The following is a 27,463-nucleotide window of genomic DNA, read 5'->3' on the forward strand; positions in this document are numbered from 1 at the left end:
CTGACATAGAAGCTTCTATACACTGAATATATGAGATATTTCCAAAAGGATAATCACATTCTTCTTTCTTGTAGTGAGGCGGGAAAAATCTGATTTCATTGTATTCTAGAGCAGTTTTAGTTCATTTCTCTTATAAATATTTTTTATGACAATATGTCCATATTAAAACATAGAGCTCAAACATCAAATGCACTTCGTCATATAAATCACACAGAATTCATATCACTAGGTGAGATTTAATTACTATTTAAACTTGTTAGAGAGAGTTGTCCTTGGGATGTATGAGAAAGACTGATGTGGACATTTTAACTTTAGACTACAACAAGAGCGGTGTGTGTGTGAGATGTAGTCTCATTATTAACCCATATTCACTTTTAAATTTCTCAGGCTACACCGGGACCAGTCCATGTGCCAGTGTTTCAGCCAGTGCGTCCTCTACCTGCTGTGCAGTTTGTGGTGGAGAGGGTGAATGTTGAGCACTCAGTGCCCATGTATGCTCCAGAGTTGGTCAGCACTGTCAGCAGTCTCAGCCAGCCTTCTGACAACCTGCTACATCACTGCTATGCACACCTCTACCTCAAGGTGAGCAAGTCAATAATCCACTGTGTGGTACTCACTCCCTTGTGGTCATTTAATAATCACATTGATCAGCTTTGTCATAGTGCTGCTAAGCAAGTAATTTCTAGATTTGAGCTGTATCCCACATCTACACCTGACCTCTTTGGATTTTTTCAAACAAACAGCACATCTTGGGTTTGCTTATTTGGTTCTCTTATTTAAAATTTTGTTTGATATTTGAAACAATTGATAATTGATAATTTACAAAACTTAGAAGTAGATATCATACATACACCATATACTTCTGTACTTAAGTCTAATTCTACTCTATCACCCTGTTTTTAATTAATTCTGTTTCCTTTAATTTTATTTTAAATTTTGTTTCTTTATCTTTCATTTGTCTAAGTTAACACAAAATGCTCATCCACTAATTTGTGCAGTATGGTTGTCATGCACTATAGCTCAAACTCAATAGGTCAGCCCCATGGCAGCAGTCTTTACTCCATCCTGAAATAACCCTAATGACCCTTTTAATGACCTTGATGACCCCTTTTCACCTGGTCATAAAAATCTCAGCTCTGAGCTTCCTGATGAGAACCAGTCCATCTCTGTTCTACTTCATGGTTTTTACCTACCAAAGTGATGGGCTGCTACAGGCTTGTAATTTGCAGCTGTGACATTACCATGTTCCTGTGTTGTTTGTATAGTTTTGGTAAGTTTGGTAGTGTGAAGCTGAGAGGATGAAATACATTGTTAATGGAACTTACTTTTCAAACCTGGGCTTTAGACAAAGTCTTTTGGTTCTTCAGACAATAAGTAAGGTCTATTTTTTAGCACCTTTTGTCCAGTCTGGTCTAGTTGTTCTTCTTTAAGGCAAGATGCTTGCTGGATGTCGTGGTAGTAGTCCTTATCATAGGGTCACTGCAGGGTTAACAGTCAGCTGGTCAGTGGCCAAGGATCATTCTGACCAATCACCTGATCAGCATCTGTATCTGCCAAGGTACTAATTCTACCTCTGGATTTTGGCAGTGGGATAATGAAAGGGTGAAGGCCATTCTGGCCGCAATTCACCCACTTCAGGAAGTGATTTTAAACGGCTATAAACTAAGGCTTATCTTAATCTGTGTTTTATTGACACTGGTTGTCAGAGCTAAGGTGTCTGTCTTGTGGGTAGCAGTTAGTCATTGTCTTTCTTTTCCTTGGTTGTAGACAAGAACTCAAAGTCGGTCTGTTTGCTCAGTAAGGAGGCCACAGAAGTAAATAAATCTATCATAATTGAATTTAAATAACTAATCACTTCAGGCTGCTGAAAGGAGAGCAGAATTTTAAATTTAGTCTCTCAGAGGAAGCTGCAGTGAATCAGTCTGTAGCTGTATGCCCCCAGTTTTGCATTTCAAAGTGTGATTTTTACCATGTCTACATCTGTGTCTGACAATCATACAGTTCCATTTGATATACTACTAGGTGTAATATTACACCTATAGGCCAGTTGTCCTAATATAAAATGAATTATCATTTTTGTTTTTTCTGTCTGCTGGGGGTTTGGTACACCTTCACTTCACTATTCTGACTCTTTGCTGTACAGCAGTAGCAGTAGACAGCTGGGCCAAGCCAACATCGTCTATCTTCAGTATAAAATTAAATATTACAAAATACATTATATTGCTGAACAGTAAGATTTGAGTGTTGGCTTGATTTGGGCAAAATCTGGACCTGATAAATCTGATCCATTTAAAACATGTTGTGACTGTTCTGTTTATTGCAAGGAAGCATGTGTTACTTCCAAGCTGCTCTCATTTTCAGCAATGTTTTTTTAAACATCTTTTCTGTTCTTTCACATTGTTACTTTATGTATGTGCATTCATTTATAGAAAACGTATTTATTCTGAAAACTTAAGTTCAGTTTGTATGTATGTGCTAGAGAGCTGAACAAAAACTAGCCAGATAGCTAGATACAGAGTGTTCAACACTCAGTGATATGTATCCTCATTAAATCACACTGCAGTGGTCATGTCACTTCTACCATGTAATCAATTATACCTTTAAAAACTATTGCAGGAGAAAACAAACTTGCAGCTGTCTGTAGCTGTCTAATGTGCAGTGTACATGAAGTTTCTTAAGGTTCAGCATTTGCTCCCAGACTGTAAGGACTTGGACTCACTGACAGCTGTTTGTACAGCAAAGAAGGATGTATAAGATGGTTTTTGGTCTCCGTAATAGCCAGGGCCTCTTTGAATGCCAGGGCCTTTAAGAGGACAGGTTTGAACTGCAATAGCTTGGCTGAAGACTGACAGAATCAAATCACTTTAGTGATGATTAAGATGAGAGAACAGTTCTGGTTGTGTGCTTCTGCGTTTTATTTTCATAAGCGATATGAACTTTTGTCTTTTTTTTATAATAGATAGTTTGATAATGCAGAATTTTCATGTCTGTTTTTCTCCCCGTCTCTCTGTGTCTTCCCTCTTTGTCTTTCTTTCCAGGTGTTTGGGTTCCAGGCAGGCTTGACATGCCAGGACAGTGCAGGGAGTTTCCTGCCTCTCATCCCCATCATCCCCTCCTTCAGCACTGCCCTCTATGGAAAGCTGATTCAGATGCCTGCATACTGGTGAGCTTGTAGCACTTGTACGATAGATGGGAATTTGAGTAGGCATGCAGGCAGGTAGGTCTTAAACTGTGAGATTGAACCAACCATCAGTAACTGATTGAATCTAATGCACATATAGGGGAAAACCCAAAAACAATATAATGTGGAAGGAAAACAACATAACTGTATAAGAAGTTGGTTAAAGCTGAGCAAATCGTCAACACCCTGTTGTACACAAGGGGTGCAAAATGTATATTGTATATTTCCAACTCATTCAAAAATAGAATTTGTCACGGCAGAATGGTTTTCCTATCACAATAGGCTGCTAACACAACAGTAAACATTGTCTGGATCCTTCAGAGAAATGGTTTCATGGTGCTTAGTTTAAGTAAAAACATCAGACCTCAGATTCTGGAGGGGTTAACGTGTGTGCCTTCTGTGTGTATGTGTGCTTTGGAGTGTTTAAATGCATGCTTGGCTGTCTGTATACAAGTTTTTGTTAGTGTGTGGGCGCATTTGTGTTGTCAAGCCCATGTATTGTACTTTATGTAGAGGATTGGAGCCTCTTGTGGCCAGTGCATCAGAAAGTATTAAAAGTGATAGATGAGCCACTTATATAGCGGTCAGTGGGGAAAACAGAAAAACAGAGTCATCGGGTAACGACTGCCACAATTTCTCAAATGGTTTGAAACACAAGGAGAGACAAATAAGCCAAGGGTGTCAAAGTAGATGAAAAAACATATTGCTATATCCCTGTCCTTGTACCAGACAGAGGATGAGTCATTGGGGATGTCCCCTTGAGAGGCATAGAGAGGTCAGGAGTTGAGGACAGGACAAGAAAGAAGTTTGGAGGTGGAACTGTTGGACAGTTGAAGGATTTGAAAGTTTAGACAAGCAGAGATGGATAAGAAATGGATCCAGAGCCATTAAATGTTGAAGCTATAAAAATATAGATAATGGAAGAAAACGAGAAGAAATAGAAAGGGACAGGAACAACACAAACAAGCGACTGTGTGTGGAGCTAAGTGTGTAGACAGAATGGAGAGAAGACAAAAGAACAGGAGGACCGGGGGAGACAAGCGGATGGAAGATGAGTAAAGAGGATGAGAAAAAGGGAAAAAGCGTAAATGGACGTTTTTGTTGGACCGCAGGGAAGGGGGATGGGAATAAAGCCTGGGAAAAGTGGATAAAGGGGAAGATGGATGAAAGAGAGGCAGCAAAAAGAAAAAACAATTTTAGAGGATGGATAGTCTCTCTAATCTTTGTGTGTTGTTTTTAACATCATGGGGCTTGGATTTACTTTTATCACTGAAAATGTTTTAAGTTGAAACCTATGTGTGCAACCTATCTTTGCACTTTTGCAGTTATGTGTGTATACGTGCCTATGTATTTATTGAATGGCCTTGTTGAGATCATTATTTAAGTGGGGTCCTGTAAAGAATGAATGTGTAGCCTATGTCCTGACCTCAGTCTTCTCCCCAAACATTGAAACAACTGTGTAGCCCAGTTGGTTGATATAGCAACAAATGAATGACTCTGACAATCAATGAAATACAGAGATGTACTGTAAAAATAATTCTCTCCATCCGTTACTCCATCACTCCATCATCCAAAAAAGCCTTGATGCAAGCACACACACGCCCTGTGCCCTCTCTCTCACACCTTGCAGTCAAAGTTCCTCTTCAAACAGGAAACCTCTGTGAGAGCACTAGCATGGGAAATGAGTTCCACCCATTAGTTTAGATTTGTGTCCAAGAGCTGCAGATGGTTTAGACTTTTCCTGGTGTCTTCTCAAGGCAATCACTACTGTATGTACTGCACAGTGGTTAGCTGGCTACATAAGGAATCACAAGACCTCCATTCAGAATGTTAAGTGAGCATGTCTGTGGACAGAATATGATTCCTTGTGCTCTCTGCTCCCAATAAGAGACTGGTAACTGCCTGTTTGATCTCCACTCCCAACCCCCCTCCCCCAATTCAGCCCAACCTGCCACATATAGTGGGTTCAGATGTCAAAAGGATGTTTTTTTTCACTATATTACTACTCACTAGATGTTTTTCCAGAGAGCATTCCAGATCAATGCCCTCCTGTAGCTTTTCTTTCAGCCTGGAACAGTCCTCAGAAGTAACATACACAACCTCTCACAGACTCTCCTTGACACATTAAGAAAGTGTTCTGTTATTCTTTGTTGTAAGCAGGCCTTTGATGGATTACAGTATGCACATGTCTAGTAATAGTATGCATCAGGACGCCTTATCTTGGTGCAATTTGAACAATGTTAGACCACACAATGACATTGTCATCATGCCACAAACTAGGTGAACACATATTACCCAAGATAATTCTGCTACCCTTAACAGGATCACTTCCACTTCATCTCATTTTCCTCATCCGCAGTTAAAATTTAGCTTGAAGTTTCCGACTTTTCGACAGGTTGGAACCACGTCTCACATTTTCCAACAGTTGCCTGTTTGTTTCACTGTCAGCCTCTTTCCTGTAGATGATAATGGGACTGGGTGTTTTGTGCAGGTTTATAAGTTGTGAGCCTGTCATATTTGACTTGAAGTGACTCATATTTGACCCTTTCTGTCTAAGCAGGAGGTATGGCTGTCTTACTTCACGACCTGTGTGTTGCTGCAGTCAAAATCTAATTAACACAACCTGACAGTTTACCCTTGGAAGAATGATGACGAGCAGGTTTGACAGAGGAGCAGAGACAATGGTTAGGAGAAATATAAGGGAGAAAGAGAGGGTGTGAATGACAACTGGCGATGGTAGCAAGTGAATCATAAGAAACTGATTTGTTTCCTATTGCACTATTGTGATCTGGTCAGCTGTTACAGCTCTGTTGTCTCTGTGTATAGATGTGGATGAGCCTCAAGTGAATTCAGACACTGAGATCTTAATTTCAATCAGCTTTATTCATTGTATATTTGAGCGATGGGATTCCCATGTAGAACTCACAATCCAAATGTATTACAGACTACATTTGATACACAGTATGTATGACTGACGTACAGTCAGACACAGTTCCTCTCCTAAAGTTGAAAGCTGAGCTGGAGAGTGACACACTGGGTCATTGGAGCAGCCAAAAGATGAACTCCACCAGGTGGTAGCATTTAATTTGACTGTACTGATGTTTGTTTTGGGACTGCTCCTCACTGCTGATGTAACTCCAACAACACCTCTTTCCAAGATGTTCTGTTCTCTGAGCAGACACTGAGCAGAGCTGTACAAGCTTTTGAAGTTTTAAGGAAATATGAAAGAAAGTGGGAAGCATGAGACCTGAGTGAAGGTGCGGGAGAGAGAAGTGAAAGAGTGGTTTGAGAAAAAGAGCTGCCTCCAGTTGCTTTGTCGGTCTTCAGTCGTTTTGTTTTGCAGATTCCTAGATCAGCTTTTCCATTACCAGTATAAAAGGTAGTTTTCGATTTGTCTCACTCTTGAACTCTATTACAAGGGAAGTGTGACTGACAGAAGAGAGGGGTAGCTTGGAGTAGGGAAGTACAGAAGGTGATGTCATATACATATACATTTTGCATCCCTCTCTCCTCTGTTCTCCCCCTCTCTCTCTTATACACACACACACACACACACATATACATTTCTGTCATTACGCAGCCATCTCATGCTTAAGCAAGCTTTTATGACTGCCAGGTGATCACAGGGGATTTGGAGGGGCACTGGGCGTCTGTGAAGACCCAGCACCTCTCCTGATGAGCTGGCCCACAGTGTGGCTCATGTTTCCCTCAGTCTCACCACAAAGGCTCCCGCTTCTCACGGTGGGCAGTGAAGGGGCCTTTGCTGGGGAAAGTATGCTGCCTTGACATCTCCCTGCCAGCCTTGGCTGTTCCTGGGTATTTGGTAATGTGTGTGAGAACTTGGATGTATTCAGTTAGACTGAAATGTCTTAGTTTCCTCTGTTTTTAAGCAAAATTAAGTTTTAAGAAAGGGCAGTTGTTCCAAAGCAATTGCAGACTCTGACCTTGTGGTTCCCCACATTACAGTTTTTGAAGATGTGAAAAGATCACCATACCATATATTGGCAGTCGATTTCCATGTTGGAGGGGTATAGGGTGACTGGTTCAGCCCTCTCCCTAAAATGACTTTGTATGGCCACCTTAGACCAGTTGTAATCTTTTAATCCTTTAAAAGAAAAGCAAGGGTATAGTCATTCTGAAGCTTATGATGTCTGGTCAGCATGGATATATGTGCAAGATTTTGTACCAATCCTACCAGTAGATTCTGAGAGAAGTAATTAGTAATGTTAATGATTTTTAGATACTCAACAAAGATTACTGTAGAAAAATACTGATGTCTCCCTCTTTGTACACACTATCGTGAACTAACCAAGCAGTCATTTGGTTAGCAAAAAGCCAAAACCCTCAGAAATGAACCCAGTGATTTTTTACGTGCAGCTGAGATGCATCAGGCTGTACTTATCCATAATGAAAGGCAATGTATGGGGCCACCAACTCCACAGGGACTCTACAGAGAGCCTCAATTGGTCTGACTGTTAAACCTGTTACCCCAGATAAAATCAGTGCCTGCAGAAATGCAGGGAGAGGGAAAGAGGTGGCATTAGGGAGGGGATGGTAGCAGTGCAACCTGCACCAGTCTCCCCAAAACCTAACCTCACTCACACATGAACACACATGCTCTCACACCATATTATGTTCCTCATGCAGGGCCACCTGATGGCCAAGGCCAAGGCTGGGGCTCACCAACAAACTAGCAGCAGTCCAGTGTGGCTCGTTGCATTGCAGGCAATAATTTAGCCCCACGCCAGCTTTTATGTGGCGTTTTTAGCAGCCCCTGTTCCACACTCAGCTATTTCTGAGGGGATAATTTCTTAAAGCATGTGGCATTACAGGTGCATGTTATATAGCCACAAAAAGCTGACTTGCCTTGTGAATGTTTCTGAATAGAAAAGAATGTTGGTTTTCCCTTGATATCTAATTATTGGTCTAACTCTATTACATTGTCAATGGTTAGTTCAGTTTTTAGCACCACCTGTAGGATTTTTTATGTGAAGTTTAGAAGTCCATTACCATGTCTGGACCAGTAGTCTAGACTCTTGTGATTTATGAATGCTGCTTTAGGCATCTGAAGCATGAGGCTTCTGGTGTGATTGTAATGCCTCATTACTCCTGTTCATAGTTAGTCATAGCAAGCTGCTCCTGGTCTATGTCTCCAAGCACAGCCAAGAACAGGAGGACAAATGCTTTCTGTGTCCTTCAGTAGTGAGCCATAGAGATCTAAGTCAAATTTACCAAATGTACATGGACAGCATTCATTGGTGAGAACAGTGACTGCGGCTGTTTCATTTGTCTGCTAGCCATTTTGGTGGGCAATATCATCAACAAGTTGAAGGTATAATGGTTTTGGCTGATGAAAACTGATTTGGGAGTGGCTGCTGGATGGAAAAGTCCATTTCTGTGCTCTCATTGTACATGTATGATATATGACACTTACACAGCTTCTGCATCAGTTGTTTTGCCCCATAACCAAAGTTTGATTTATTTTCTATTGATTTTGTAATGAAGTAATCATTTGTATTATTCATTAAGATCTTATCTGGTGGGTCTGTGTAGCTGTGGTTAAAGCTACTATGGTGAAAGATAATTGAATGACCTTAAATCAGTGTGTGGTTGCTGCGGTCATGCTCAGCTTTGAGTTGTTGTTCAGAGGCCATCAGAGTAGCAGAGTATTCATTTTGTTTAACGAGGCAATACATGAACAAGGCCCTTTGCTATTCTTGAAGAAACATGGTAATGTTTATAGAGAGGGAAAAAAGTTCACATGATTAAGCTGGATGAATGTAGACACACACTGTAACGAGTAGGATTTATGTATTAACAGGTGTATATTAAAAGCCTGGAATGGCATATGATGTAATATTGTTCCACTTTTTACTCTGGAGCTCAGGAGTGCAAAGGAGTGTGAGCTGCAAGGTAAAACATCATAATTTTTTGTGGCACAGTATTTTGGCCAACTTTGTAGTAAAGATTTTTTCTCCTCTACATCTGGTGTCAGACAGTTTATTTGGTTTTATGGCTTGACAGAGATCAATGCATGTATTGAGGAACCTCGTGTTAAGGAAATAGCATCAGCGAATGCAAAATGTGTGCTCTGAGTGATTGAGCTTTTCCAAGCTTTTCTTTCAGGATTCATCTGAATTCATCTTCAAAAATCACGTAAGATGTGTACTTGCCTTTATTGTTACAACTTTCATTTGGTAGCTTAAATCAACATGGGTTGTAACTCAGCCCTAACATGTATATTATAGCCTGTAATATTTTCAAGAGGCAATAATACTTTACTTTTCCAAGAGTATCTTTTGAATTTTAACTATACCATAAGATGTACTTAAATGTACTGGCCAAAGTCAAGACAGTGGTTTCACAAGCAGCTGTAGATGTTTTCAGTTGACTGAAAGACTATATTAATGCCTGAATTAGTCATCTGAGGCACTGAAGCTTGAGGAAAGGGAAACAATGGGAAATAGGGAAGGGTAGATGGATTATCAGCTCTGAGTGGATTATCATCTACTGTGGTGTGCATTCCACTGTCCTCTCCTCCCCACCAGGCCTCAGCACTGCTCCGTCGCTTCCCATAAACAAGCCCATCCAATTTTCACTGCTCAAGGAAATATCTACAGTTGGTAATGAGGTGCAAGAAACATTGGTGTTACCATGATAAAAAATAAGTCAAAGCTTTATTCAACCAGACAACCTGGGGGGAAGGAAAACTCACTGGAGTCTATATTCTAACCATCTGCATGAGGGTCAAAGGCCTTGGGAGGATAATACTGAAGACCACTGATCTGGATCGAAAGAACAGACAGCCGGTGCTTCCGTTGAGCGCAGCATTTGTTGTTACGACAACAGGGCGTATGAAAGCCTACAGCTAAATCAGAAATTAAAATTTGTGACATTAGGTCTGTTGTCTCTGGACAGAGAGCTTCTGTCTCTTTTTGTCCTTATAAGGAACTGCATGTCCTCCACAGCTGGACATATTGGACAGAGGCAGGAAGCTACATGAACACACAGACACACCATTATACACACACATACACATACACAGGCCTCTTGATGTGTTTTCCTTTAACGCCTGATGAACCACGTCATTGCCATTTTCTCGCCTTCCAGTCTGCAGCTGTCTGCACAACTTGATTAAAACATTTCTTTTAGTAATCCCTGTGTAATGAAGCCCTCTCCTGAGAATGAATCTCAGTGTGTGTATGTGTGTGTGTGTGTGTGCTGGTCTGTGTGTGTATGAAGTTGCACATATGTGTGTTTTGGGTCAGGGTTGCTCCAGATGGGAAGAAGAGGAGGACTGTGTGTGTGTGTGTGTGTGTGTGTGAGAGAGAGAGAGAGAGAGAGAGAGAGAGAGTGTGAAGTGTTTCTTTCTGTGAAGAGTTTGGACTGTTCAGGACCAATGACTGAGAAATGCACACATGGAACACCTTTGACCCTGGGGAACCACTAAACTCTGAGCTATAGCCACAAATATAGTCCCTGCCACCCACCTAATTCATACCCAGCTCCAGCACACAGACTTAAGAGGTTGGTTAAGTCAGAGAATGGATGTCATTACAGATTGTGATTTAGCCAAACAATAAAATTGCACTTAATTGCATCAGCAGAATCATAGTGAAAAATGAAGACTTGATTTACATAAAGACAAACACAGTGAGTAGGGTGCAATGGGAAGTAAAGATAATGCAATACCTGAAGGCAAAAAAAGAATGTAATATGAGTCAGATGGTATATATTGCATCAATAAAAGATGGCTACCACTTACTGTGATGCTTTTATAGAACAATAGATGCACATTCTAAACTGTATATTGATTTTTCACAGTACTGTCACTCATAAATGAGTACAGCCAGATTCAAGACACTGGAGACAAGTCATAATGATTACTGTGAGTCATTTATGGCTGAAAAAAGCATTCACTCAATTTTCTATATCAGAGGCTCAGTTGCAGCTGCACTTACTTCCACATCAGGCCAATGATATAGACCATGTACAGTCAATATTTTTCTTCTCCATCATTTTTCATCAAGTGTTTCTTTCTTTCTTTCTTTCTTTCTTTCTTTCTTTCTTTCTCTTATTTTGTTTTGCTTGGAGTTTCCAGGATTTTCAATGGTAGTTTTTTTTTCTTCAACCCAATTGACATCCAGGTGGTAAAATGACAAGTTTTCCCATTCCCCAAGTTATTGTTCAGTGTGAAGTTCTTGCATGATTTATAATGTTCATTTGGAGGCTTTGCGAGACACTGTAGTGAGTCTTTTGTAGTAAGATAAAAGAGGGGACTTGAGAGCAGCCCATAATTCACTCTGGTTATTTTCAAGAGGGGTCAGCGACCTTGGCTTGGAAAGATGGGGAATTCTGCAACACTTCAAGTCAGTCTGCACCATAAGGGAAAAAAAGACTAAAGGTAAAACCTGTCCGTCTTCTCTTCCCTCCATTTTTAAAACAGTTCCCTCCAAATAAGCTCTAAAAATTTGGAAAACAATAGCAGTGGAGGATTCTGTTAATTCTTTGAGTTGGGGAATGTTTGTGTTGGTTACTTAAGGTTGGTTGTGACAGTGAATGATTTGTAGAAACTTCAGATAACTTATCACTGGTCCCCAGACGGTGGCTATCTGTTGAATCTATTAGACAAATATGCCAGCCCATAATGAATTACACTGGTGTTGCTGTGGACCTTGTAAATAGACTCAGATAAGTTAAGAGAAAGTAGCACATTGTGAGGACATTCAAAATTGATTGACTGTCTTGTTGACTTTGTTTCTTCTACTGTCTTGAATGTAGTATGCATTACTTTTTTGAGTACTTCCACTAACTTTCCACTTTCCAACAGTTCATTGGAGTGGCATGTTCCAGGTCATGTGGGATTTTCCATTTAGTTCCTGTAACAGACAAAATCCACCTGTGTCAGGTAGTGGTAACTCTCTGTGGTCCACTGATGTACAAGACACCTTGTTCCACATCTCCTGCCGATTTCTCAGCCCCCACAGTTGACTGTGTCACTGTATTTTGGAAAGAGTGAGGAAACTGATTTCTGTTACTGTACAGGATATGAGTAATGACAAAAGTGAACATTCTGGAAACTGCACACAGGTTCCAAGCTTGTATTCTGGGACACTGTGTAAACCATTAGAGTCAGCTGCTCTTGGCGATATTCCTTCAATCGTGGTAAGATGCTGATCTTAGAAAAAAAAATAGCTGACCACATTTGGCTCTGCAAATTAGACATTATTGTTTGCTTTCTTTCTCAGTAATGTCCTCTGTCAGAAGATCTGCACTATGCCATCATATCCCAATTTCAATACAACACCTACGCATATGCAACACACACTCACTTAAGTGTATATACAAAGAGACACAAACTCCACACTCCACCTTCTTCAATTAGGCTACATTTATTTTTGTCTGTTAAAGTACAAAGCAACAACTTACCAGTTCTGCTATTCTTGAGTTTGCACTGGAGCTTTTCCAAATGGCTTTTTTATTGAGACTCCCTGTGTGAGGTATTATTTTACCTGGAGAATAACATATGACCTGCACGTTTGAGGTCTCTATTCTTCTCTTGCCTATGCTTGCTGTTTTCCCTTTTTCTTGTTCATGTTCTCTGCATGGTTGACTATGTTTTTCTTAATTTTTTCTCTCTCTCTTGCCTTTTTGTCCAGTTTGCAGAACATGTATCTTGTCACTATCATAGATACTTAGTATAGTTTACCTACACACATACACACACACACTCATAAACACACAGTCTTTTTAAGCTTTAGCATTGGCAGCTACTTTTCTAATTGTTTCAGTTGCAAGTTGTTAGATCAGCAGACACCTTATCAGCCTTGGCCTCATTACTGCTGTTGATCATGCACTGGCTGACCAACCTGCTGTTATTGGTTTGTTTGTATACATGGGCAGGTGTGTATACCTATGTACTTGTGTGACATGCAAATTTGCATATTTGGAAATGTGAATGCTTTTCTGCCTGTATAGGTATGTACATTTGTGTGTATGAGTGCTTATGTTCATTTATGTGCTTGTGTGTGGCCTCTGTAAAGCAGCAATCACAGCCATTAGGCTGGTTCACCAGCTGTAATTCTCTAAATATAGTCATGACCACAGTCAGACCAGAGCAGGAAGCTGATTAGCCTGAGAACCAATGGCCCAAATGGATATCAACTATTATGATGTGAAAAGGGATTGGTACAAATTTGAGGTTACCCAGAGGCTGTTTAAGTGGAACACTAGATTTAAGAAGTGATATCTTATACTTTAATAGAATAACATATCACTAGATGGCTTAGAGCCATGTGAAGTAAAAGAAGTAAAAGAAAATATTTTGTGTGGGTCCTCTGTCCAGTCTACTCACTTGTAGATTTCACTCATTCATTTTAATGACTAAAAACAATTTGCTGTCCCTGCTTAATGTCCACATTTGAGCATGTACACAGAGGAAACAGACTAGGCAAAGACAACCACAGCTGGTATGGTACTCATGACTCATGCCCTCTGCACAACACTATGCCCTCTTTTGCCTGATTTTGACAGGGACACTGGACAGAAAGACTTTGTGCCAGCCTGTCAGCCAGTTACCTAGCCAAGCAGTCAGCAAGTCCGCCAACTGGCCTGTCCTAGCCCCAGTCTAGTTCTTCGTCACTCAGTCATGGCACCAACAAGGGACAGGTCAGGAAATGAGGCCTAATGTTGTTGAAATACACCAGAGGAAAGCATATTTCATTCGCTGAAATTGAAACACCTAATTTTTCATAGCTCTTGACTAATTTTGATTTCCTCTTAACATATTCCTGGTGGCCTCGGTGTTTTAATAAAAAAGTTATTGACTTAAAGGACTACTGTGAGGTCACAGGCAGCCTATTCAATGAGGCACTGAAGTTCAAGCCAAGGACCTGATTTCTTAAATTATGAGTCAGGATCCAAAATGGGTTGTGGGCCCAAATCTGGTGGGTCTCCACTTTATAAGAGTAGAAGTATGCCTTAATGAGTTTTTCTCCCCAGGCTACAGACTCCGTTTCTAATATGGATTTAGCACCATAGCAGTAAATTGCATTTTGTTAGTTACCCCATGCAGTGTTTCAAGTTCTAAGATACGTTATATCACCACTGCTGTTGATGTTACAGGTGTTAGTGCTGCTATTTTTTACCTCCTGGACACTTATTTCCTTCAAAGTCTGTGGTAACAATGAAAGAGCTGCCTGCCAGAAAGATGTTTACCATGTTGCAGTGAGAAACACTGACTGTGCCATATACTTAATGAAATCCGATGAGTGTCTGGCTGTCCTCACATCCAACATTCCCAAAACACCCTAATGAGAGTTTCTGCTTCTCATTTAGCTCCAAGATTCAAGTTGCTGTTCGCAAAGAATTGGGCATAATATAATAAAAACAGGTGCATAATTAAAGTTTTAGACGACCACATGCACATGACAGCTCCCCTGAAACGCTATAAACACTCGAATAAGCCAACAAACTTTCATCCTTTGCCAGTTCTCCCATTGAAGTGGCTTTGCAGGCACATTTGCTCTGCATGTGGGGACATTGTTGTTGCTCAGTTCCCTTCACTTTCTTTTGTTCAGCAGTGATATCTAGCAAAGTCTACATTCACACACGGGCATGCAGGCATTTGAACACACAAGAAAACACATGAAAAACGGTTTGATTGATGTCTTGCTGTATAGCATGCAACAGTAGTAATTTTTAATAGGAGAGAGGCATGACATTGCGTGGTTCACTATGGTGCCAAATGCACCACATGCTGCCAGGGAATTCAAAATGTGTGCTATCAAGGTAAACTCATTGACCCTGTCAGGTTTGGACTTTCTTTCTCTCTCTCGCTGCCTTTGTTTTTCCTATACTCTCACATCTTTCTTTATCAAACTCTCTTGCTTTCTGTCTCATACTAGTCCCCCCGAGACAGCAGGCAGTTAAGAACTCTGGACCTGCCTGTGAGCAGCTAACAGCTCATGTCACCCTACCGAACCACCCAGGAGGAGAAGAAAGGGAAAGATAAAGAGACACGGAGAGAAGAGGGAAGCAGAGGAGTTAAACGATTGCAGAGCTGCTGAGCGGAGGGAGAGACCCTGTGACATATCCCACACTCTGAACTGGGACCAGACCAAAATGGATGTGTGATTAAATGAACTGTGATGCTCGTTCCTGACACGCTGCAGCCTTCCCTGGAATTAGTCACGGTTCTATTTTCATTGAAAGTACCATTCAGAGGGCAGTGCCTCTTTGCTTCCATTACAGTATGTAATGGAAGCACACACACATTAAAAAAGGACACAGAAAAGGGACGTTTGTACATGGGGAGGGGGCCACTGTCAATCTCTCAGCACAGCAGAGAGGAAAGCAGAAGTGGAACCAAAGAGGCTTGTTTTGCAGTGTTTCATTCAGGCTCCCTCTCTGTCCATGTGAAGGACAGAGATCAGTAGTCATGGTGATGACAAGTGCTCCATCACTCTCAACACTGTGTATTATGCCATGCCTTCACTTGTGTGCGTATGTGTGCTGGGGAATCCCTCCTCCTGCTGTTGCTGATGTCATGAACGGGAACTTAAGAACTGAGGAGCCATGACTTCACAGCCTGGATAGAAAAAGAGCTCAGAGACCTGATTCAGGGATTTGAAGGGCAGTGTATGTGTGTCACGATGTTTGTCTGTGTGGTATCGGAGATGTGAGAGAAGTGTGTTTGAATGTGTTTCGATATGAGTGAGTGATTCGAGAGTGAATAGGGAAGGCAGTGAGGCAAATACTAGAAATGAGGAATTAAAGAGCAAATGAAAAAAGTTAGTGTAAGTCTCTCTGTGTGTGTGTGTGTCAGATGATAGATGAGAGCATGGTCCACTGAGGTTCTGATGGACAGGGGCCTGGAGGACTCCATCTGACTGTGCTGTTACCTCATCCCCCTGAACGCTCAACTCATCAGCTTGTCATACACACACACTCACACAAACTCTCCCTCCACACTCTTGGAGACAGATGAAATGTCAAATGCGTAGAGATTCTTTTCAGGGTCAGGTTTCTGGGCTGTACATATCTTCACATAAATCATCATCACAGTTTGGATGGAGGGGAGAGAGGGGTTGGTGGCAAAGAGGCAAACTGCTCCTACCTGCCAAGTAACTAAGGAAAGCTTGGCTTTCACTTGGTACTTCTTCAATTTGGTGTTGGAATGTAGTTCTACCTATTTGGCCATTTGCACTATCGATGAGCTGTTTTATATTGTGATGTGATATTGATGGATTCGTGGAAGCTGTGAACCGTTTTGTTTCCACCGGTGTCTGTTTCATTCAGTGTATGTTAGTACTTATGTGCAAGTCTCCATTCTTTCATTTATTATTGTTGCTGTACCCTGTCTCTCTGTGCCTCTACTTTACCCTGTGTGCTATACTTCATCTAACCAATTCTTTTTTCTTGTCTTGTCCCCTCCCTTGCAGGAGCAAAAGGTCTTTGGTCCCCACCACAGAGTGTATTTTCGAGCTTCCCCATTTCACTATACAGGCCACAAGGGCCCAGACGCTCTTGCTCCAAGCGATCTGTCAGAGCTGGACCCACAGCATGATCAATGGAGCCCCACTGACACTCAGCGAAAGCCTGCTCACTGAGGTGTACAAAGCTCCAGGTAAAATACATGCTATATAAACATAAATTATTTGATGTTAACTGAGCTTGCCTGTTCTTTGACAAAAAATCCCTTGTATACAGTAATCCTTTTTCATTCATTTCTGATACCTGACCATTCTGATACCTGTTAATAATCAGAGTCTTTTTCTGCTGAATTCTGAATATCTACAACAGAGCATCTGCAGCCTAAGAGCTGTCTTACAGCAAACCCAAACAACAGTGAGACAGAGGACGGGGCATGACTCAGTCATTTACCCACATCTTCACAGCATTCAAATTCTTTTGTATGTAGTTGGGAATTGTGGGTGATGAATGTGTTTTTTAAGTTTGGATATGTGTGTTTAGTTGGACATTGATTACTGAAGGTGTCTGAGGAGCAACGGATCGGATTCATCGTAGAGGTTTATCACATAGGCTGTTTTTCCAATGCATGTGTTTGTAATTGTTTAGCATTGCAATGGGTTCTTTGTGTTTTTTCTGTTGTTTTCTTAATGCAGTTGTTATTGTAGGGGTAGCAATTATAATTCTTCAATGGCAAGTCAGTCACTTGGCAAAATGAAAAAAATACCCACACAGAAGATTAATGTGTCCTTTAACATCTCATTCTGTATTTCAACCATGACTAGTCACAGAACAAAGAACAAACTACATCACTTTGCTCATCTGGTCTCTTTTAGACTGTTGCATTAGATGTTGATGCACTCATCACAGTATTTGATTTACTGCAATCTCCTTATTCTTATTAAGAACATTTACTGCTCTTTGTTTGTTTAGTTATATAAACTAAAACTGGTCTCTCAGTACCAGTAGATTGTCAAGTGAGATATATGGAATTGGCTAGAGCATAAAGTGATTTGATCCTCTTATGAAAAACTTTACAGTTATTTCTCAGGGCTCAGCACATCATGTACCAGACTATCATTCACCCTAAACAAGTCAACCTGATGGTAGCTAGTGAGTTATTGGCAAAATGGCTGCCCATAACTCACTGACCCTATAGTAGGGGTACAAGCACGCATCCAAAACTTAAGGTTTCCAAATAGACACCTTCACGTGAGACATTTTGGCATAAAGATCAACTTGTCTTGTGGCCGGTGTGGGGTATTGGACTTGCAGCCAAGGGGCGAATTAACTCTGAAACAGTTTTACGCTTCATGTCATCTAGGATGCCTTAATGGTCAAATAATAAATTTTGCCCCTTGTTAAAGAAAGGGAGGGGAGCCTAAATTCAATAAAACAGTAGCGTTTCTCATGACGGTAGCATCTGGACAGTCCTCTGGAGGGCCAGGGATTTTCCAACTCATTAGGATCACGTTGTTTGGTATGCCGTCAACATTCTCCCCCGGCTAAGCCAGCCAAGCTACCTTTTTCACCGTTGTGTAGCCGCCAAAATTTATGAAACTGGTCTCCCGTGGAGTGAAGTCAAATATTCCTCTCCCCTCACTCTGCCTTTCTCTTGGAACGGAGCTTGACTAGCAACATAGAGAAACATTTGCACATCTGGTTCATGTGCTGGCAGGTTAGAAAAAGTGGGGGAAAGAGTTCGGGTTTAGCAGGCAAGAGAGTGAAGGGGAATAGGTGATGTGTTGTGTAAGTATATGTTTAGTTGGGGAAAACACAGCAATAATTCCAATGCTGTAACCAAAGATGTCTTGTGCTGTATCTGCTTTTGAAATTGTGACACGCATAGGCCTTACGGAAGATGTTAGCTGTCCCAGTCCCCCTCAATCCTTGGTTTGACAGCCTAAGTGTGGAGAAGAAATGGAAAAAGAGGAAATGGAAGATGAAGAAGAGTAGAATAAAATGTCAGCTGTTGTGTTTTTTGTAGCGCATCTGCCTCACACCCAGTAAAACCTTGCTGAATAGCTTAAAAATAGCAGTTAGACCTTACTATCATAATCCTGATGAAAAGCTTATGAGAGGCTGTGCTCTTAATTTCACTTCCCTTAAACCTATCTAATGACAAATATGGAGACTGTGATATTGTGGCACTTTTTTTAGCCTTTGTGTGTTTGCAGTCTTAGCAGCGGCTGTATTTGTCCCCTATTGTGACTTGTGGGCTGACTGGCTGCAACTGTTTGTGGTAAAAGTGGTAGGTCTTTTATGATGTTCACAAGATTCAGATCTGCATCCAGATTTAAGCTCTGTGTTTGTTCCTGTGTCACCAGCCAGCGGTCATCAGGCCATTGCCAGGACCTAGCTGACACAAGCACACACACACACACACACACACACACACACACACACACACACACGCTGAACATGGCAAACAAAAGCTGTTTGCTTTGAACATGTGCTTTTTTTCATTCCTTTAGGAATTCCTCCTACATTCTATCCTTTTGATGTTACTGCACTTTTCAATGGTGGAATGTGTTTCATATTGAGGTCTAGCTGATAACACAGATGGTAAGTGTCCTTCGCGGGGGAGCCATTTGTGTATGAGATTTTATTCCCTGTCCAGAGGAAATTCCATAATTCAGCAAGGGGGAAAACTAAGAAAACACAGCTTCGGTTTTAATCTCAAAGTACTGACAGACTGTAAAATGTTCTTCAAAATAATTGGTGGACTTAGATTAAAGCAACAGTCAGAGACTTTAAATCATCGCAGCTGACTGGAACGCAGCCGCTAGGATTTGTAAAACTTAGAGTTTGTGCTGCTCACTGGCAGCGACAGCAGTAACCCAGCGAGCAGCGTATGCAGTATAGCCTGTGTTTGGTCGGCAAGCCCAGAGACGAGTGAGTGAAATCAGAAAACAAACCGTAAAATCTTATATTCTTTGAGAATCAGACCTTGTCAGTCACTGCCTGTTGCATGACAGCTTGGTTTGTCAAACTACTGTCTGTAGGACGGCGCTGATTTTGCTGTTTTCTGTGGTGACACATTTCTCCACCATTCTCCTTTTACATTCCAGAGAAGCTCACACTAGTGTTGTATTTTATTGGTGAGCTTTGCAGCAAACAGTATGTCATACTTACGTGTCTGGTTGTCTGGTAAAAATGGAGATGTGGTCCATAGGGAGGTGTGTGTTTGTGCACACATTACTGCTTTCTCACAGTATGTGCTCCTTAACTGTAAGCCTTGTCAGCTGCCCAGTGGAGGTAGCAACAGCTCTATGCCTTTTCTTCAGCTCTGCCCTGCTGCATTCCCTCCTTAATTACTCCCTTTTTTTGCTTTAATGAAATCTACTTACTTTCTTGCTTTTTTTTTTTTGCTGTTTTTTCACTTTTGCCATTGTCTTTTCTTTCCATCTGTTTTGTGCAATTCTATGCTGCCAGATTTATGTCTCTCCCCCTTCCCTCTCTCTTTCCATTTGTCACTTTTCTCTCTTTTTGAATTCATTGTCTCATGTCATCTAACTTTTGTGCCTCTAATCTTGTTTTTTTTTTTTTCTCCTCTTCTGTGATTGTCAGTGGCCTGTCCGTCTTTTCAATGTCTGTACTTACAGAATGCTTTTGTGGTTTGCAGTAGAAGCCATAGTAAAAGCAGTAGCATCAATAGTAGTATAGAGGAGCCAGTAATTCCACTGCTTCTAGCCACTGCAAACCTCAGAGTCAGCGACACACTGACCACAGTGACCTCCCTTACACTACTTATGCCTGCATACATTTGTGAGTGCATAGAAAGTTGTGCATAAGAGTATGATGAGTGTGTGTATACATTTGGTAAAGGGAAAGTGTAATCTTAAATTCATTTTTTTCATTGCTCACTCATTGCCATAACAAATATGCGGATAGTTCGTGGCTGTACACATTTGCATTGCATTTGTTTGGTTTCTGTTACGCATTACATTCTTGTAGAAAACATGCCACTTCTCCAAAACATGTCAAACTATGCATATGTGTGTCTTTGATAATGACATCGGAAAATGAAAGCAGCTGTTAATCAAACAATATGCACAAAACAATACAAGAGAAATGTGGAGGTTTACATATTATTGACACCAGTGTCAATAAATGGCTGAATGAATGTTTGGCCTAAAGTCATAGCTCTCACTCAATTTTTCATGTTTTCTTAGTTACCTCCTGCAGTTTCAGCTCACTCAGTGTTTAAATAAATGTTAACAGTCAGATATAGTCTGCACATTGCCATGATCACACTGAATCTGTATGTTTTCTTTTTGTATTCTTCATGTTTTCCCTGTTGATGATAGCTTTATTGGATTTTGATTCATGCACTTATGTCCCCAATGGACATAAGTCTTTCAGTTTCAACAGATGTGTTTATTGCTCAGTACACAGTCATGATTCACTGAGTGCACTTAAACCTGCAGATGGTACAACTCTGGCTTGGGAAATATGACCCAATGATACCTGGTCCATTTATTGTGAATATTGCCCATATTATGACTAAGTGATTGTGAAAATTTGACCATTTCTTTACTGCCTACATGTGTATGTTTGTGTGCGTGCATTTTATTGTTGGTATGCGTGTCTGTGTGTGTAGTTTTTGCGTTTCCGCTCCTTGTCTCGCTGTTTAAACAGAAATTAGAAGTACTGGTCGTGTCCTTGCATCCATGACATGGCAGACACAGAGGTCTTGATGCTCCAGACTTGGAGTATCTTTAGACAGCTTATTATAAAAGATGGATGATTTTCCCCACCCATTCCTTTTAAACACAGCTAGAGGTAGAAATGCTTCAAAGCCTGTTTGTTAGTGCTGTTATTATTTGCCTGGAAGTGAGTTGTAGCTGGGAACTATTTAACTTATTGATTTTAGGTCACTAATATCTACCAAAAGGACTACATAATGAACTGAAATGATCTCGAGGAAAGTTTTGACTTCTTTGCCATATCATATCAGAGTGACAGCTGGAGTAAGCTTCATTTGAATCAAGCTTATTTTTTAAATATATGAATAGGCTTCTCCTGAGCATTAGCTTCCCTAAATTAACCATTATGGGAGCAGTGCAGAATGTCCAACCAAGTTTAGAAAAGGTAGTTGAGTTAATTTCTGTAATCTAAATTCTTCAAAGCGGAAAGGCTTGAGCATAATTTTAGTCTTTGTATTTTCTTGTGTGTCTTGTGAAAGGCTGCAATTTGACAAAAGGTAATTTAAATCAGAATAAAATTGGCATTTCCACCAGTAATGGATTCAGCTTTAATGCAGCTAGCACAGCTGGTTTCCTGGCCACAGCTCTGTGGTGGTCTGGACCAGGACAACGGGGGGGAGGTCTGGTAGAAGTTGGTTGGTGGTGGTCACCAGACGTGCTCTAGATGATTGCTGGGTGATATACGAGCTGTGACATAACTTAGGCATGACAGATATGGGGGGGAAAAGAACAGAGTAAGAGGAGGAGAGAGTATATGATATAATGAGCAGAATGAAAAATGAAAGAGAGAAGGAAAATAAAGGGCGAAGGGAAAAGTGACGGAAAAAAGGAAATAAAGAAAACTCAGTGCCCAGAAACACATTGGTTTTCCTTATTAAGCCCAGCTTTGGCACCTAATTGAGTGTCAGGTTATACACACACACATGCACACACGCATTCATACACGTAAAGAGAGTATAAATGCACAAATGCAGGCCCACCTCCCTTTTTAGCAAATCCTATACGTACTCCTGAACTCACAGCATGCGATCCCATTTAAGGCAAATGACAACAAGAATGTTTGGATACAGTGAGTCTATGCTCTCACTGCATAGCGACTAGAAGCATGTTGATAATAATAGTACAGGACTTATGCTCTCACTCATAACAGTATCATTATTAAAACAAGTCTTTTGTTTTTACAAGTTCCCCCCTGAAAATACAATGGGGGCGAGTGGGTGAGTGGTCAGGAGAAAAATAGAGAAAAGAGTTGAAAAAAGACAAGACTGTTCAAGGTTACGTTAGGGGCCCTTATTTATCCTTTTCTTCACACTGATATTTCCCATTGCTTGGAAACAAATGCAGTCTCTTAGAGGACCATGTCAACAACAGTTTTTACGCATTTTTGCACTGCATGAAAAAGGCTGCTCCTGTCATGGCCAGCAGTTCACATCCCTGTGATCTAACTGCCCTCAGGAGCATGGGTCTGACGCAAATCCCCCTGTGACGCTGTGGCATAATAAGTGTCAGTAATAGCTCTGTGTTATTGGAGGGGAAAAAAGTGTTCATTTTCATATCATTCTGTCACCTCCATAAGCTGATGCTTGGTATGCTGTGCATTTAATGTTGCCTGGTCCCAGAACAAACCCTTTTCTCCCTTCTTGGTGTGTCTCTTTTGTTCGTCTCTAATGCAATTGTTGGTAACATAGTCCTGGCTTTGAGACTCAACAGGAGAGGTTGCACTCTGCTCAGTTTTCCAATGTTTGCCTGTACAGATTTTGGCTGACGTGGTCCTCTTACTCACAACCTTAATGTTTCCCATCTATTAATCAAGACATGCCAGAGAAACATGCAGTTTTGCCCTGTTGTATAATGGGCCCATACAGTTAGCCCATGAGGAATATTTTGATAGTCCCTTTTCATTGTTCCACAATGAAAGTGAAAGAAGGAAGGACAAGAGCCTTTTTTCATGGTCTGTGGTTGTCACAAATGTCAGTAAAGAGATGGGAAGCTTAATGGAAACCCTGAGATGTCTGTTTCAGCGTGGCCTGGCCCCTCACTGAAGTATCCATACTTCTTTGAAGAGGTAACTTATTGGTTTGAAAGAAATTTTTGCCTGTCTACTTGTCTGCTTCATGGATTGACATCAGAGCAGGAAGAAAGCAGGAGGGAAAGGAAAGAAAGAGGGCTGTTTCATCCATACGCAATCTTATTTCTAACATTAAAAACACGTTGTGTCAGCATCAGAGAACTGATAAATAAATCTTGGATGGAACTTGAGATGGTTCTTGTCAATGAAAACTTCAATGAGCTACAGACGGCCCTCGCTCCACTCCTGGCAGATTGTGATGATGTTTTAAGTCAATCCAGACTCAGACCTTCCTCTTTTCTTTTGTCTTCCTTAAGCCCTCTGCTCTTTCTCTGCCGCTCATTTCAGTCCAGAGCAGTGAGAGAAGCCAGCCGAGTCGATGCAAAAAAGAGGTTTGTTGTGTTGTCCCACTGTTAGATATTGAATTACGTGAATATTTATATGTTTAATGGGATGAGAGAAACATGAAGTGCCTGAGGTCTGCTCCTTCATCAAACTACATCTCCAGTCAGCTTTCACCAAACAAACAACCAGCATTTGCACATGTAGTAATAAAAAACACAGACGCACGCACTCAGACACACACCTCCCCTCATGGTTGGTGACTTCAAACACTCACCAGGGGACATCAGGCTTGTCGTTTCTCACCATGATTCTCCATTCATCATTCCCCTTTTCCTCACACCATCCGCTGGCTTCTGGTGAAAGATGATATATTAAAGAAATCAGAAGGCAACTGAGAGTGTTCCAGGGATTTTCTCTCCCCTGTAGCCCACTTTTCTGTCATGGGAAATAAGATGTGATTCCAGGCGTGTTGGAGAACATGGATGATCCCAGTACAGGATCTGGAACCCTAAGTTTCACGTCCAACTTTTTATTTTTGCTTTCTGATATGAATCATAGATGGTCTCATAGAGGCATCTTTCCACCTACCACTAAATCCAATATACCACTGGCACAGTATAGCACTTGAATTGGTAGTGGATCTCAAAGATCTATCATGCTTTTAAAAAACCTGGCTGGTGGTTGGTAGTTGTGAAGGGCAGTTGAGTTAGCTGGCCAGCCATGGGTAGAGCAAAGTTTCTGTCAGTTCAAGCTTTCGTCATTTAGAGCTGGAACATTCGACTCATCTCCCCCTGTGGAGGGTAAAGTGAAATATGATATGAAAAAAGCCTGGCAGCAATGGTTTATGTAACCATACTATGGTTACTGCTTCTAGGCCCCTAAAATGTGTCATTAATAGATAATGTATTAAACAAACCCAGGAAGCCAAGTCAAGGTACACAGAGTGCAGTTATAGTAAACTGTATTGTTGTATTGTACATTATAGTGAATGCTCTGCATTTACAGATATGCTTGTCACACTAACAAATCAATAGAATAACTGTTGTGGGATCAGGAAAGCGTCAGGAGTATCAGAGAAACATTTATGCCATTAAAGGCTTGTGGTGTAAGAGATACATTACACAATAAGTAAAAGAGTTGATTTGATAAGTAAGCAATTAGATAGTTTAGTAACTGTCTAGCATGTTGAAAAACTTAATGTGCAAAGAACATCACTGAGACATGAAACAAAAGCACTGTAAATAGAATGGGCTTTAAAGCACCCATAGCAGGCTACTCTGAATATTACTAAACCCTGAATCAATGACAGCCCCAAATAAATCTGTTTGTGTTTATGTCATCTGGTAGTGTCTGCAGAGCTGGCTCCCTGCTGTGAGCCAACCGTCCCATCTAAGCGTATGTGACTAGTGCCAACTGAGCACATAGCTCCATGTCACAAGGCCATAAATTTCACTGTAACTCCCACTGAAGTGCCTCAGCAGCACCAAAACCCCAGTCACGTCTTGGCTACCACCACACACAGACGCATTCAGCCTCTGCAAAGCTAAGACATAAATATTGATCTCAGTGGATTATTGATAAACAAGAACGCTCTGCTCGGTTTCTCTTTAATTCTCTTCCATCAGGCAAGTGGAGGGAGGGGGAGAGAGCCTGAGAAAAAGAGCAAGCCTGAGTTGTAGAGACACAGAGGTCTTGAGAGTCAGCGAGAGAGAGAGCAGTAATCCAGAGTTACATTCAGTGATGGAGGGGCTGGTTTAGCGTCATTAGTTGTGGTCTGTAGTTTCAAGCATCTCTCTCATGGTGGAACCACAGTGGCATTCCATCCTGGCTGCTACTTCAAAGTCAGAATGCCCCTGTTTCTTATGCTAAACAGATTTGTCAGGGCAGCATTAGGCTAGGGATATGGGAGATTGAGAGGCAGGCCCTCTCATCCAGAACTGTGTTTTAATGGCCTATCTCACCACTGGCTAATTGTCTCCTTACAAGTGGCTCTATGTCACAGCACATGTTTTGCTATGACTCTTTGCACATCTGTCTCTCCCTTTTTCTCTTACTCTCTCTCATCTTTCTCACTTGTTCTATAACTCTTTCACTCAGTTCGCCATCCCCCAATCCTCATTCCCCCCACCCCACCCGACCCCCACCCTCGCCCTCCTCCCCCTTCACTGTCTTCCAAACCCCACTGCCTAGGCCCATTAGTGTTGGCCAAATTGCTTCCGCATGAAGTCTCCTTAATTGTGGTAATTCAGTGGCAGAGAGAACCACGGTTTGAAAGTGCAGAGAACATGTGTCACTGTTTTAGTGGGCAGACAGAAAGACAGGCAGCACCTGGAGGGGATGATAATGATGAAAATTAGACCCCCAGCCTCCACTACTACCAGCTCTTACACCCCATCGCTGTCTTTATACCACGAATGTTGTAGGCAGCGGGTCCCAGTTGTACACCCCACCACTCTAACCTCTACCCAGTGTACTGGAAGCAGCTTGGCTAGGCTTTTACATGGGCAGAAGAATTTCTCTCTTTCCCTCTCATTTGTCTCTCTACCTCTCTTTCTCTGTCTCTCTCTCTGTATGTGTGTGTGTAGACACTTGTTTGCTTGCCTCTTATTCTGTTTTCTGTCTGTCCATCCAGCTGCACTGTGACGGTTCTTTAGTAAAAAATCTTGCCTGTGTATGAGTAGGTGAAGAAGTATTGAGTGTTTGTGTGGTTATTTAGCAGTGGAAGCCATCACTTCTCATGTAAACTGCCCAGCCCCCATTCCAGTTATCTAAAAACAGCTACTGCTGCTACCTGAAATTCAGAAATGCACCTTTCCCTGCGTGCAAGTAGAGTTTTCCTGCAATTGCCATAACTCATCCCAGTGTTAAGACACAAAATATATTGTAACTGCCCTCATTAATTTACTATAGGCTGTTGTGAGTTGCTAGTAGAGGGAAGCATAATGGATTTTTTTTTCTACGAAAATGTCACAAATTATCTTCAAGCAGTGGGTTAGAAATGTTTAATGCATTCCTAAAGTTACCTTCATGCTAAGTCTCTGCTATCCTAAGAATCAAGTCCTGGTAGTATGAAAATAAGATTTTGTTAAAGGTAATAAGTATCACTGCAGACTTGTGTTTGCCCACTGCCAAAGCTACTCTGTTCTTAGCTTTAACTGCGGCACAAACCACTCACCTTGTCTGTTTTCCTGTCCCACTCTCTCTGCATGTGTCTGTATTTTTGCTGTGTGTCAGTACTGGGCAAGGTGCCAGTAGACCTCCTGCTCCTACTTACTGCTTCTACTTCAGCCCCTCCTGACTTGGGAGAGACAGTTATTGTTTCTACATCAGCACTTAATGGCTCAGCTGGCTGCTTTTGGTCTACCCAACTTGTCAATGTCTACCTCTTTTTTTGTCAGCCCTCTAGCTGCTGTGGGCCCATTGCCAGACTTGGAGCTTTTAGCACTTTAGGTTCTCTTTCCTTCTCTGTCTGTCTTTGTCTGTCTACCTGCCCATTAGGGTTTGGTGATCGTGTACATCCTCTTGTCAACCAATGGTCATCACATATAAAACTGATCCCTAATGCAGTAATACTTGCCAGGGACTGGATTTCTGAAAAGTAGTGGAACTACTTCATTCATGTCTGTAATGTTTCTGTGTGGAGTGGACGTGTGATAAGTTGAATCAAAACAAATCAAACAAAGCAAAAAG

General features: G+C 41.3%; 1 protein-coding gene across 6 annotated transcripts in view; it reads left to right on the plus strand.

Moving 5' to 3' along the window:
- LOC108876259 (intermembrane lipid transfer protein VPS13B) overlaps positions 1-27,463 on the plus strand; it is a 308,041-nt gene that overhangs the window by 51,878 nt on the left and 228,700 nt on the right. For all 6 annotated transcript variants that reach the window (XR_007814638.1, XR_007814639.1, XM_051076101.1 and 3 more), the window contains exons 15-17: positions 388-582; positions 3,039-3,163; positions 16,624-16,808. Coding sequence is in view for 4 of the 6 variants with exons in the window: in XM_051076101.1 (XP_050932058.1) it covers positions 388-582; positions 3,039-3,163; positions 16,624-16,808 (505 nt within the window). In the remaining 2 variants the exon portion in view is untranslated. The remainder of the gene's footprint in view (positions 1-387; positions 583-3,038; positions 3,164-16,623; positions 16,809-27,463) is intronic.

Source organism: Lates calcarifer, linkage group LG15 (assembly GCF_001640805.2).
Source record: "Lates calcarifer isolate ASB-BC8 linkage group LG15, TLL_Latcal_v3, whole genome shotgun sequence".
Classification (NCBI taxonomy): Eukaryota; Metazoa; Chordata; class Actinopteri; family Centropomidae; genus Lates; species Lates calcarifer.